The sequence below is a fragment of the Juglans regia genome, chromosome 9 (genome assembly GCF_001411555.2).
Source record: "Juglans regia cultivar Chandler chromosome 9, Walnut 2.0, whole genome shotgun sequence".
NCBI classification, from domain to species: domain Eukaryota; kingdom Viridiplantae; phylum Streptophyta; class Magnoliopsida; order Fagales; family Juglandaceae; genus Juglans; species Juglans regia.
Genome location: NC_049909.1, coordinates 18945027 through 18958357, shown reverse-complemented (window position 1 = coordinate 18958357; position 13331 = coordinate 18945027). Strand labels below are relative to the sequence as shown.

The window sequence follows — 13331 nt, the reverse complement described above, 5'->3', positions numbered from 1 at the left end:
CAAAAAAAAAGAAGATTAAAGATGCTAGATCAATGTCGGAACCGTGTTAATTGGAGTTATAACTGGACTTGGTTGTTAGGAGAGTTTGTTATACCAGAAGTGGCGTAAGAATCAGAGAGGCTACAGTCGACTTGTCGTGACGTGTAGGTCCTGAACGAAGAATATCTACTTACACCTTGGCGCCATTTGGTGAGAAAGAATTGCTGACGCGTAGCCAATGATTCCATATCCTCAACAAATCTTGAAGGGTCTGTTTTTAAAGACTAGGAAAGGAATTTGGAACGAGCACATTTCTTCCTCCATCCTTGGTCTTTAGCTACTTCTATTTTTAGATTGATTGCACAATTGAAGGCATTGCTTTGGGTCCGATAAACATAAACCAAATAAATTAATTGACTTTCAGATTTTTTAGTTCTCGGCTTAGAGCACGGGTATTGGCCTAGTTAAATATCAGTACTTAGCTAAATTTTGGCTAAGTAGCTCAAAAGTTATCTGTATTGGAGGAATCAAAACTCTAATGCTTCACTTTTGAGTTAAAGTAGATCCATCTATTTCTTTAAATTTGGCTAGTTATTATTCATCTATAAAATAATATTTTACTCTAAAAATATTATCAATGGCTACTACTGGATAATTAGGTTGAAGAAAAAAATAGTTAAGAAATAATAATTTTAAGTAAAAATTAAATTATTAATTAATATATGGAGTGTATTTGTAAAATATAAAAAATATATATTATTATTAAAATAAATGATATTATATTATTATTTTAACTTTTGGATAGATAATCCAATATGAATTAACCTCTCCAAAACTTCATTCAACTTTAGTCAAATTTGAGACTTTGTGCGTAAAATGAATGAACAAAACAAAACGAACATTTTCTAAGTAGGAGCCAATCGTCACATAGGGGGTGTAGCTCATATGGTAGAGCGCTCGCTTCGCATGCGAGAGGCACGGGGTTCGATTCCCCGCACCTCCATAACCCAACTTTTCCTACTCTTTTTTATAATTTCCAGTTTAGCACGTGCATTCCATGAGGGGAGAGCAGAGGAGGAATGTAGGAGATGACAACTGGATTTAACTTGGGGGCTTGTGTCTCAAAATTTATATTATCTATATCTATATTCATGAAACAAGTTTTATTTACATTTACTAAAATTTTAACATCTCCTGATAAATTTACAGCAACGGTTAATGCTCACCTCGAAATTTAACATACAGAACAGAGACTTTCCTGCTTCCTTGTACCAAATAGGAGATTCCAACTAATTTTCATGTGGCATGGCATGGATGCCACTGACTTTCTCTTACTTTTGCTGCAAAGCGTGAAGTGAAGGAACTTTACAGTGTTGGGAAAAACAAGCAGCTCTCTACAGTGCCGGATGTAACAAAAGGACCTTAGATAAAACACCTCGCTTCTGAACGAACATCCAGACATTCTGGCCTTTGCAACATTGGTACATGTCCCTTTGCAGGAAATGTTTTGCTTTGTTTATGTCACTGAATAACCAACCATTGAAGGTGATCTACACTTTCTTTTGTTCTCCCCATCAAGAGAAGGCCACTCTCTTCTTGGTCAGGACGATGAACGTCCTGACAAATACAAATCCAAAAGAACAGAGAGAAATATTACTGTAATGTAGTGAGATGAAATGAATTGAGATTAAAGTTAAAAATTGAATAAAATATTGTTAGTTTTTAATATTATTTTTATTTTGAGATTTGAAAAAGTTTAATTGTTTATTTTATTTTGTGTGGAAATTAGAAAAATTATAATGATTAAAATAAGATGAGTTGAAAAGAATTATGAAAACAAACAAACAATAATTTCAATGTCATGCTTTTAAATGGCAACATTATTAATTGAAGAAAATCAAAATATAGGGATCTTTACAAGTGACTCTTCTTTATACAAAGAGGAGACACGATTTTCATAGACTGTAATATGTGAACAATAAACCATCTCTCATTCAAGTCATTAATCTTTGGATACATTACGTAGGAGAAAACGAAGAAAATAAAAACAAAAAACCTTGAAGGCTATTAGGAAATAAGAAGTAGAGAATCTCAACGAAATCAATAGGATCGAGCATTTTTAATTCAGCTTAATTCATATATCACTGCATGCTTCAAGCAATGCGCACTTTACGTGATGGATGATCAATATATACTTAAATTGCATATTTTATTTCCATTTTTTTTTCTCGTAATTTTGAATTATCAAAAGTTCCAACTCCAATTATTTTGATAATTTGAGGTGCCTTGAACTCGACTTTAAAGTAATGTTAGTTAACAAGTTTAGCATATTTTATTTGAAAAATAGTTAAATTTATTATTAAAAAAATAATTACTTATTTTTTTAAAAAAATAAGCTGAATTTACACATTATAAAATAATATATATTTTTTATTACTATTTATTTATTGTTCTTAAGGATAAAAATAAGCAAATCAAACCGAAACAAGTAGAGTCGACGAGTATCGCGCAAGCTACGCACCGACCTTTGGGATTACTCGTCACGAGACGCCTTTAAAGGGGGGTCGACGTGGTCGGTGTTGTATTGCATGGATGCTTGACACGTATGTAACCGCCCCAAAAGATTACGAAGTGAACCGCATCAACATCCCATTTTTTACAGCAAGAGCACCGCATTCATGGACTGCCATAAAAAGATTCGTACCTGTATCTTTCTTTTACATTTTTGTTGCGATCTTTAAAATCAAGAATATATTCTTCAAAAAAAGTTTAAAACTCTTTTAACTTTTTGTTGCCTTTTTTATAATAACAATTATATTATGTCCTTTCGTTTTATTCTCTTATTTTAACTGTTTATATATTTAATTTTTTTAAAAAAATTTTCTTTTATTTATTGATTAAGTAAGTAATTATTAATATATTACTTTTTTTATTTTTAAAAATATTAAAAAAATACAAATTAAAAAATTATATTTTGTTTGAGGAGCACGTCCAGTGGTCACAACTGGATAGTATCCTAGCATCACTTTTTTTATAATACTTTTGTGGGAATATCATTTGGAATCCAACCTTCATTTTATTTTTTTTGAATAAATAAATAAACTAAAGTATTATATAAAGTATTATTATATTGGTGACTGAAATAGCTGAAATCCATCCCTTTCAATTGAAAAGGATTCTTTTCCTATCCGTTTATTTATTTTTATATAATTTTTGCAAAGATCATTCATTGGATAGTTTGGATTAGGTCAAATATGTACAAAAGGATTGGGCTAGTCGATGACTCAAAAGGATTAGGATAATCGATGACTCAAGAGGATTAGGATACAGAGAAAGATTTATACTGAATGTGTAAGTGATGTGTAGTCTTTTTGAAAATATAGATAAATTTAAGGTTTTATTTGGTTACTAAATATCTCTCAACTCATCATTATAATTTTTTTAAAATTTAATATAAAATATAATAAATAATTTAACTTTTTTAAATTCTAAAACAATAATAATATTAAAAAATAATATTCTAACAATATTTTATCATCTCAACTCAATTCAACTAAACTCACTTCAACATCCAAACATAACCTAAAACTCGCGTATAAAAAAATTTACTACTTGTAGTGGGCTTCACTATTTTTTTTTTAAAAGTGTATGAGGTGTACAAACGCTAAAACTGTATATGTATTAATCTAAAAACAACTAATTTCATTCATTTTAAAAAATTTACATTGGTTTAAACTTATTCAAATTTAGATTTTTAAGAGAAACTAACGTCATTATTTCCATTTATTCCAAGGGTTAACTAATATAAGTTATGCAGTTTATGCAAGGTGTGTACCTGCATAAATTTTTTAATAAAAAAATTGAATTGTAGTGTTATATATATTTACACTTTTATTAACAAAACTTATTTTGATAGTTTTCTTTTGAGTTTTAAATTTTGAATTTTTGTTTGGATGTTGAACTGAATTGAATTGAGTTGAGATGATAAAATATTGTTAGAATATTATTTTTTAATATTATTATTATTTTGAGATTTGAAAAAATTGAATTTTTTATTATATTTTGTATTGAAATTTGAAAAAATTATAATGATGAGTTGTTATGAGTTGAGATTGGTTTATGATTCAAACAAAACAAATTTTATGATTTTCAGCATATTAATAACTGATACGTGGATAAATAAATTTTTTGTAATTATATTTAACATTTTTCAAAATTGAAATACACCAAACTATGAACTAGCTAGGTTGTAGACTCATAACAAAAAATTGAATTCCTACTATTCTTAATGATCAATTAGGTAATTTAGGGAAAGAAAAAAAAAAACATACCTTGCATAGCATAATTAATTATAAGTGTCAGATTTGAATGACTGAAGAGTACAATGAACGAAAGAATAGTCACAACTTTGGAAATTAGTTATTAATTTATGAATGTAAAATGAATTTTTTTATTAACTTAATTTATAATTAAAAAAATATACATAATAATAATAATAAAAAAGAGAATATCCCGTTGATTTGCTAATAGAGTCAAAAAGACATCCGCAGCGCGTGACAACCTCTTCCGAAAATTTGGCCCAGATCCACGAAAAAACGAATCTGAATGGACCTGCTCCAAACAAAGAAGACCAACGGATTAGGTTATAACGATGATAAATGATATTTTTAATCGTAAATATTATAATTTTCTTTTAAAAGTGAATAAATATGAAATTTTTATTAAAAAATTAATTTTTTAATTATATATTTTAATAATTTTTTAAAAAAATATATAAAAAAATACCATGTATTAACTATTATTCACTCTCATATTTCATTTTTTATGCGAAGATTTTTTTATAAAATATGAGATGATAAATAGTAAGAGAAAAATTTTTCAAATACATGTATAATTTATAGAAAGATTCTAAATATAAACTCCAATACCAATTAAAAATATATAATTTTATTTTTTTATATTTAAAAAATAAAATTATAAAATTACATATTTTTAAATAATATATAAAATGTGGGAATTTCGTGTGTCGCGGTTCTTATTTATAACTATATCAAACGTTTCACTCTAATTATATTGTTATAAAATGGGGTAAGCACATCTGCAGAAGGGTACTTCGGTTGATTCAGTTCCCGACCTGGAAAGGAAAGACCCACACATTTCGTCCGGTTCCACTTACACAGTTGGCAGAATCGAATCCATGGCCGATATCACCGGGCAAAGACCGAATCGGACCACGTGGCTAAGCTGTTCCTTAAATATATACAAGATAAAGAAAAAATAAATATTCATCCCATTTATCTAGTTTCCTATTTTATTCTTACTTTATTATTTTAATTTCTTAAATTTGCTCGGTTTACCAAAAACCAACGACTCTGGCGAAAACAGCCACGATTCCTATAAGTACACATTCTCTTCCTGTTCTCGTTCCAGTTGTAACTAGAAGTCGCTTCAAACTTTGTTATTATTGCCGTTATTGTGTTGCTTTTCCTAACGCTTCGATTACCATGTCCAAGAACATCCTCGTCACCGGTGGAGCCGGTTACATCGGCAGCCACACCGTTCTCCAGCTCCTATTGGGTGGCTTCAACACCGTCGTCGTCGACAACCTCGACAACTCCTCCCCCTTCGCTCTCCAGCGCGTCAAACGACTCGCCGGTGATTTCGGCGACAATCTCTCCTTTCACCAGGTTCGGAGCTCAACTCGTCCTATTTCAATTTGCTGAGTTTTCATTCTCTTTTATATATTATATATTTATAAAAAATAAAATTTTGCGAACTCTATACAAAGTTTGTTTTGTTTTTTTGTTTTTGTCGAATCGAATTGGTTTGGTTGCTGTTTAATTGCAGTATGCGTTTTAAAAGTTTTTAGGCTTTGGCACGAGAAATCTATACACCATACGATTGAGGCACCGGATGTGTATCTTTATACATTATACGTAGTTAATGGTGTATATTTATACGTATTCCATATACGTACATCTATGAAGTATATTGCTTTATTGAGTTTTTTGTTCAGAATACAAGCATGGAGTTTCTGATTTGTTTTTAGTTCCACCTTGTTTTCTGTGAAGTTTCGTTCTGATTTTAGTCATTGATTATGTTTTCCTTTTGCTTTTTACCTTTTTGTGGGCTTTTGTTTTGGAATTTTTTTTTTATTAATTTTTTTTGTAGATAAATATGTTATCGTGTTAGATCTTATGCTGATGGTCGTTAGACCAGATATCATCTATTCCTTAATAAGAGGTGGAGGGTCGGGTTATTGGGTATATCCTTGGGTTCGTGAGTCTTCTATTTACTTGCCAAAATTAGAAAGTAAAACACATATTATTGGAATTTTTTTTCTGAAAATAATATTTCTTGATAAACCCGACAAAATATCCTAGTCATGAATTTCAAGAGAGTCATAAAAGCTTTTAACATCACATATCCAAACAAAATTAAAACTAATGTCTATAGGCTATCTGTCTAAGACATAATGACCTATAAAGATGTCTGGGGACTTGGGCTTCAGATTTTGAAAGTTTCAAATGAAGAAGTGGAAAAAATGGATTTTGTTTGATGTGAGCTGTTACACAATAGTTCGGACACGTGCCATTACTATCCTATTATGTCATAATTTTATTAAAAATTAAATATAATATTATTATAATATAATTTGTTAATATAATTTTTATTTTATAATTTAAAAAAATTAAATTATTTATTATATTTTATATAAAAATTTTAAAAATTATAATAATTATATAAAATAAAATGAGATAGTTTGACTGTATCGTTTGGATTCGAAAATGAGTTGAGATGAGTTGTGAATAGTAATGAGATTTGTGAGTTAAATTGTTGAATAGTAGTAAATAATAGTAAGATGAGTTGAGATGGACTGTGAATATAAAAGAGGACCAAATCGGCAAAAACTTCACTCTTTAAAACTTGAGAAATGATACTTACAGTCGTGAGTATACAAGCACCGTGCAGTCGTTTTGAAAAAAGTGAATAAATATGGTATCCATATGAAAATAAATTAATTTTTTAATAATGGACTTCACTATTTTTCAAAGTGACTGCACGACGTTTGCGCATTTTACGATTGTATATAGTATTACTCTTAAAACTTTGTGGGAGACCTCTGATGTGAGTAGAGACGTAGACACACATGGCTTGGCATTTATCTTTTCATTTTCTGTTTTCACTCGCAGGTGGACATCCGAGACAAAAAAGCGCTCGAACAAATTTTTGCTTCAAAACAGTAAGTGCTTAATGTCTGTCACATTGTTTATTATATTTTATGTAAAAATTTAAAAAAATTATAATGATAAATTGAATTGAGTCAAGTTTTCAATTGAAATTGGGGCTTAAACTTTTATTTGCAATAGGAGTTAAGGAAGATAGGTCCTTTCCACATGTTGGCCTTGTTACGTGGATTTTTCTTTGAACTTTGATGGTCATCTCTTGTGCTCTTGTCGCGATTCATTTTCTGCAAATGCCGTAAAATATTCTAGTATTTCCCAACATCTTTGGAGTCAATCTCTTTAGCTCCAGATGGTTTCCCTTTTGGCACATGAATTTTCAAGGGTAAATCACTTGGGGATTTTCATCCAATCAATCTCTTTATAGTTGAATAAGTATTTTTGCCAAAAAGAAAAAATATAACCTCAGATGATGAGGCAGAAGAAAGACCGTCACACCTGAAAAGCAATTCTTTGTACATTCAAAACCATTTTATTCAGGCCCTGAGGTTTCTTCCTGTTTTCACTGCAGATTTGATGCTGTCATACATTTTGCTGGGCTAAAAGCTGTTGGTGAAAGCGTGCAGAAACCATTGCTCTATTTCAACAACAATTTAATCGGGACAATTACTTTGTTGGAAGTCATGGCTGCGCATGGATGCAAAAAGGTATTCTGCCTTTCTTGCTATAAAATTGGGTCACATGTCTTCTGAAAACCAAAGGTTTCTACTGTCTGTACTCGTGCTCTTAGTTGATAGGAATATTGGTACTCAGGAAAGAAACCATTTTATTTTAGGGTGTCCTCCCTTAACACTGGGAATGCTTTGCATTGTTAGGATTCTCTTCTTTAAATTGTTGGCTTCAGTTTTGTTTTGGTTCTACCAATGTTCTATTATTGCCTGTACCTCAGTTTAAGTCATACAGATGCCGTGTCTGACCTGCTTATATTCTTTCCACCAGTATTAGAACCTCAAGCCCTTCTTTAAATGATAATTACGAGAAAAAATAAACTGCGATAACAGTGGAACAATAATACACCCTTTACCAAGGATTGGAAACATTTGCTATGTTGTGCGATTCAACTGGAGTCCAGAATCCACTGCCTATGTGTTGAAAAGTAATAAACCGTGAAGCATTACTTCTAAGCAGAGACCAAATCTATGAGCTGTTCCTATTTTGCTGTATGTTGTTCTTGTGATTGGTATCTTTCTTTCAAGTTTAGCCCCATATTCCCCAAATGACAATGCTCCTTACACGAAATAATATGTTATAAATGATAAGCAGTGCACTTTACTTTACTTGACCAATTCTAAATTCTTGAATTATTTCAGCTTGTGTTCTCATCTTCAGCCACTGTCTATGGTTGGCCAAAGGAGGTCCCGTGTACCGAAGAGTTCCCTCTTTCTGCAGCAAACCCATATGGGCGAACCAAGGTATGTATTACATTTTTTATGTGCTTAGTAGAGCAAGCCAAAAATGCCTCTGATAACTAGTCAACCCAAGGGCCACTCTCTTTTTATTCACCCCTCTTTTATCCAACCCTTGGGCCATGCACTTTTTATGCAATTGACAAGCTTCTTTGCATCTTCTTACTTAGAATTTAGTAATGATCTTGTTTAACTTCATCTTTCAGCTCTTCATAGAAGAAATTTGTCGTGACATCTATCAATCAGACTCCAAATGGAAAATCATTTTACTAAGATACTTCAATCCAGTGGGTGCACATCTTAGTGGTGATATTGGTGAGGATCCCCTTGGAATTCCTAACAACCTCATGCCCTTTGTCCAGCAAGTTGCTGTTGGCAGGCGACCAGCCCTGACAGTTTTTGGAAATGACTATTCAACTAAGGATGGTACTGGGGTACGCTCTTTTAACTTGAGTCAATTTTCTCATCACTGGCCTGGCATCTATCATTCGTGATCTGTTAAATGTATCGTATGAACCTTAAGTCACACGTATTTTGTGTATTAATCCTGCATTGTTGTAGAAGAATATTTGGGGCCATTAGAACTGCATGTATTATATTTTTTTTATTTAAGTAAAAATATTATCTATATTAATATTAATAGGAGTAACCAAGTACACTAGGAGTATACAAGAAACACCTAGCCCATCCTAGAGAGCCCCTAATAACCAATAAGCTGTAAAAATTAGAAATCTATCCAAAATACACCAAGCCCGAATGGGAACAAAACACATCTCCCCAACCCCAACCCCAACCCCTTGTTTCTCTTAAGACTACTACTCCACCCAGAACTCCCTCTACAAGGACGGCTTCATAATGCCCTCCCTTTAGTCTTCCCTCGACTTGAACTACCTCTCTTAGCTCATATTTTATTGTCCAAGAAAGACGCTTTAACTCTACTTTTCTTAAATCTTGATTTGGTTTTAAGCGAGTGGCCCGCCTCAATCGTAGTGAGTAGTGCTGTAAATTGGTTGTCACATCCTTCATATGAAATCCCCACGCGCTGCTGAATCTTGTTAACCTTATGCAAAACTCAATCCTATGATGTATATTGTTTATCGGAGGAGCATGTATTATATTCCTTCTTAGTTTTTTTGTCTTTTCTCTCGATGGGAAATTCATCATGAAAGTGCTCATCTCTTTTTCAGGTCCGTGACTACATTCATGTTGTTGATTTAGCTGATGGGCACATTGCTGCTCTGCGCAAGCTGGATGAACCTAGTATAGGTATGTGCTTATTTTTTCTATGTTTATCTTGTGCTTGGGTACTCTCTCCAAAATACTTTTTCTGTGTTAAACTGTTAGTTGCATTACAACATTTGGTAATTGCAGTTATTTTTCCTATTGTCAGATACCAAATTGTCTTGAAATTGTTTCTGCAGTGCATGCAGATGTCTAGAAATTCTGTAACGTATTGTCTGCCATTCTTCTTCCCGCGTTAACTTGCTCTTATTCCGAGTGTAGTAGGGGTATATTTAGTAGGTATAAAAAAGTCATAACCTGCCAAGTTGTTTATGAATAGATCATAAATCATGAACTCAACTTCACCTTATGTTCATTCCTTCAGTAGAGTTTCTTCTGAAGTTTTACATGTACCTGATCTGTAATATGTCTCCACAGGTTGTGAGGTTTACAACTTGGGAACTGGTAAGGGAACATCAGTTCTGGAGATGGTTGCTGCATTTGAAAATGCTTCTGGAAAGGTAAACGTGGGAATTCTACTATTGCATTCGGTCCCCCAATTGTTTCCATACATTTTTACAGATTTTTTTTTTAATTTCTTAGAATAATTGCTTGGGGGTTCATTTTGCCGAAATCAATAGCTCATCTGAGGCACCTATTACTTTAGGAAATCTGAGTTATCGAGTTAGGTGTCCACTGTATTTGGGTGCCTGATTCATGGTTTTCAACTGATAGTGGAATTCCCGTCCTTACTAATTCTGAGTGTGGCCTTTTGTACGGCCTATGAATTTGGAGAGGGGGGAGTGTTGCCTGCATATACCAATAATCCTATATAAAGTGTGGAATGATACCAACATAACCCCCATCCGGATGAATGCAATTTGCCCATCTAAGCATTAAAGTTTTGATTATGAAAGTTTTAAAATTTATATATATTACTCTTATTGAATTGGAGAAGGCCTTGCTGTGAGGGCGGTCCTTGATGTAGGCCTTGTTAATTCTCTGAAATGTGCTGGAAGAATCTAGGATTACATTTTATTTTTCTTCTGCTTGACATGTGTTTTCAGTTTAGTCCTTTGATGCATTAAATGTTTTGCTGTTACCAGAAAATTCCACTAGTAATGGCTGGGCGGCGGCCTGGTGATGCTGAAATTGTTTATGCATCAACAGATAAAGCAGAAAAGGAATTGAATTGGAAGTAAGTGCTAATTTCCAAGCTATTCATATACAGATAATGCAGTCAATTCTTCTAGCTAACAGGATTCTGGATATCTAGAAACTCTCTTTCAATTATTTAACCTTATGAACTTATAAATTTTGTGTTTTGGGAATAAATTGTTATAAAAAGTGAGAAAATGTATCGTAATGTATTTTTCCTTTGTTGTCCTTTGCACAGGGCAAAATATGGAATAGATGAGATGTGCCGGGATCAGTGGAACTGGGCAAGCAAAAATCCTTATGGCTATGGATCTTCAGACTCAAACTAAAACAACAACATTTATATTTCTTTTAAGCGTTCGATCATTGATATTCTGTTATGTACTCGTCGCCCGTGGTTTTATGCTTATGTCGCCTTCTGAGAATAGGTGTTTCTTAAGCTGATAATCATTGTGGTGTATTATCATTCTAGGTTACTAACCTAGTACTCTGCTTGGTTTATAATCCTTAAACTAATATAATTGAAGTACTCTAGCTCCTGAACGTTGTGCTGAATGTTAGCAGCTTGATTGTGGATTGGTGGTGTACTGACTACTGCTAGCTTTTTTATTCCATGTCAAGGAGTCTCTTGGCTTGCACAAACCAGTCACGCACAAACTTTATGAAGTAGGGAAAGTAAGTTATATAGTCTTGAAGCGTGATAGTTCACGCACTCTTTTTTAAAAAAATTAAAATAAATCTTGAACTTACGTGAAAATATCACATCGCAAAGTGTATGATTGGCGTTTTGACGTTTTAAATCTGCGGGGCCTCTCGTTCAGGATGCTGGAACAACAACATGAGCAAACTGGAGAATGGGTCCGGGGTCTTTTGACGTTTAGATGGTTGACTAGAACGGCAACAATAACTGTTTCATGTTTTAATGGGACAATAAGTTCCACTATGATAACCGGAGCTGGTGGGTCATGACTCATGCTTTGTTTTTAGGAGAAGATTGGAACATTTTTTAAATTTTGAATTGTAATGACCGTTGGACACTTTGGGCCTCAATGGCTTGAGATTTCATATCAGGGAGTACTTTTTATGCCTCATATCTACTCCAACCTATTTTATACATTCATTGATTCAAATATATTTGAATGAGGAGTCGTACTATACAAGAATTCTACACTCTTATATACTATTTAAAAATATATGATTTTACTCTTTTATAAAATATGAAGATAAAAAAATAAAATTATATATTTTTAAGTGATGTGCAGGAGTGTGAGATTTATATTTAAAATTTTTCTTTGAATGAGATTCACAAAATATTACTATTTACATGTCAATACAGATTATTTAAGATCATTTCATTACTTAAACACAGTCTAAAGATTGAATTGATTGAAGAGAAAATAGAAAAAAACCGAGTACGAGTTTTGCGATAGTAAATCATGGGTACGAGATTCCTTAATGCATTTTACGAATGATGCACAAGTTAAAAAAAAAAAAAAAAAACATTTAAAGGCTGATTTGAAAGTCTTAAGAGGAGACAACGTTGGAATCCATTAACTATGAGCCTTCCTTGGAGGACTTCATTGACATTGCCAAAGCAATGGCTGTGCCGTTTGCTCATCTCCCACTTGGAAAGATGGTGGGCCATTTTTATTTATTTAAATAGTAGTTCAACTTTTGCTAGACACCAGATGAATGGTAAGAGCGAAAAGTATATAAATGTTAATAGGAGTCATTCAATGCGCACATCTATCAACCTACAAATTAAACTCACTTGTACATCATGTAAAATGATAAATATATCAGTATTTATACGTATAACTGTATAGTATATAAATATTATGTAATTATTTTAAAAAAAATAAAATTTATTATTAAAAAATTAATTTTTTTCATGTGAATTTTATATTTTATTCATATTTTTCAAAACAATTATGTAAAAATTGTACAATTCACAATTATAAATATTTTTTTATCTAAATATATTATCTTTCTGCAATTCTTTTATGTGTTGATGTGTCAAATATAGGCTTGCAATTTTTATTTTATTTTTTATAATTTCATTTTGATCATTTGTTGTAAAAAGTTAGTGTTATAAAATCTAAAATATTTTTTTATTTTTCAGATACTATAAAATGTAAAAAAAAAATTATATGTTAAATAAACACTATAACTTCAATTAAAAAAGAAGAAGAAAGGAATATTATTTCCATGTACTATTATAATTGTAGATATCAAGTAATGGCAGACAAATGAGCTCTAGCTCAAACGGCAATTTGTTCTGTCCATGTGGCAAATCCAACGGCCGTGTGGCGCCCAAAAGACG

At 32.0% G+C, this 13331-nt stretch overlaps 1 protein-coding gene and 1 non-coding gene across 2 annotated transcripts; both read left to right on the top strand.

Moving 5' to 3' along the window:
* The first annotated feature begins 909 nt into the window (after positions 1 to 909).
* Positions 910 to 982, top strand: TRNAA-CGC. Its single transcript has one exon. It is a non-coding gene; the product is annotated as a tRNA-Ala (tRNA).
* Positions 983 to 5094: 4112 nt separating this feature from the next.
* Positions 5095 to 11563, top strand: LOC108993800 (UDP-glucose 4-epimerase GEPI48). Its single transcript, XM_018968833.2, has 9 exons — positions 5095 to 5666; positions 7173 to 7222; positions 7735 to 7870; positions 8534 to 8635; positions 8836 to 9063; positions 9817 to 9895; positions 10289 to 10371; positions 10957 to 11048; positions 11247 to 11563. Exons 1-9 carry the CDS (start codon positions 5484 to 5486, stop codon positions 11335 to 11337), a joined length of 1044 nt encoding a protein of 347 aa, XP_018824378.1. The 5' UTR covers positions 5095 to 5483; the 3' UTR covers positions 11338 to 11563.
* The last annotated feature ends 1768 nt before the right edge of the window (positions 11564 to 13331 follow it).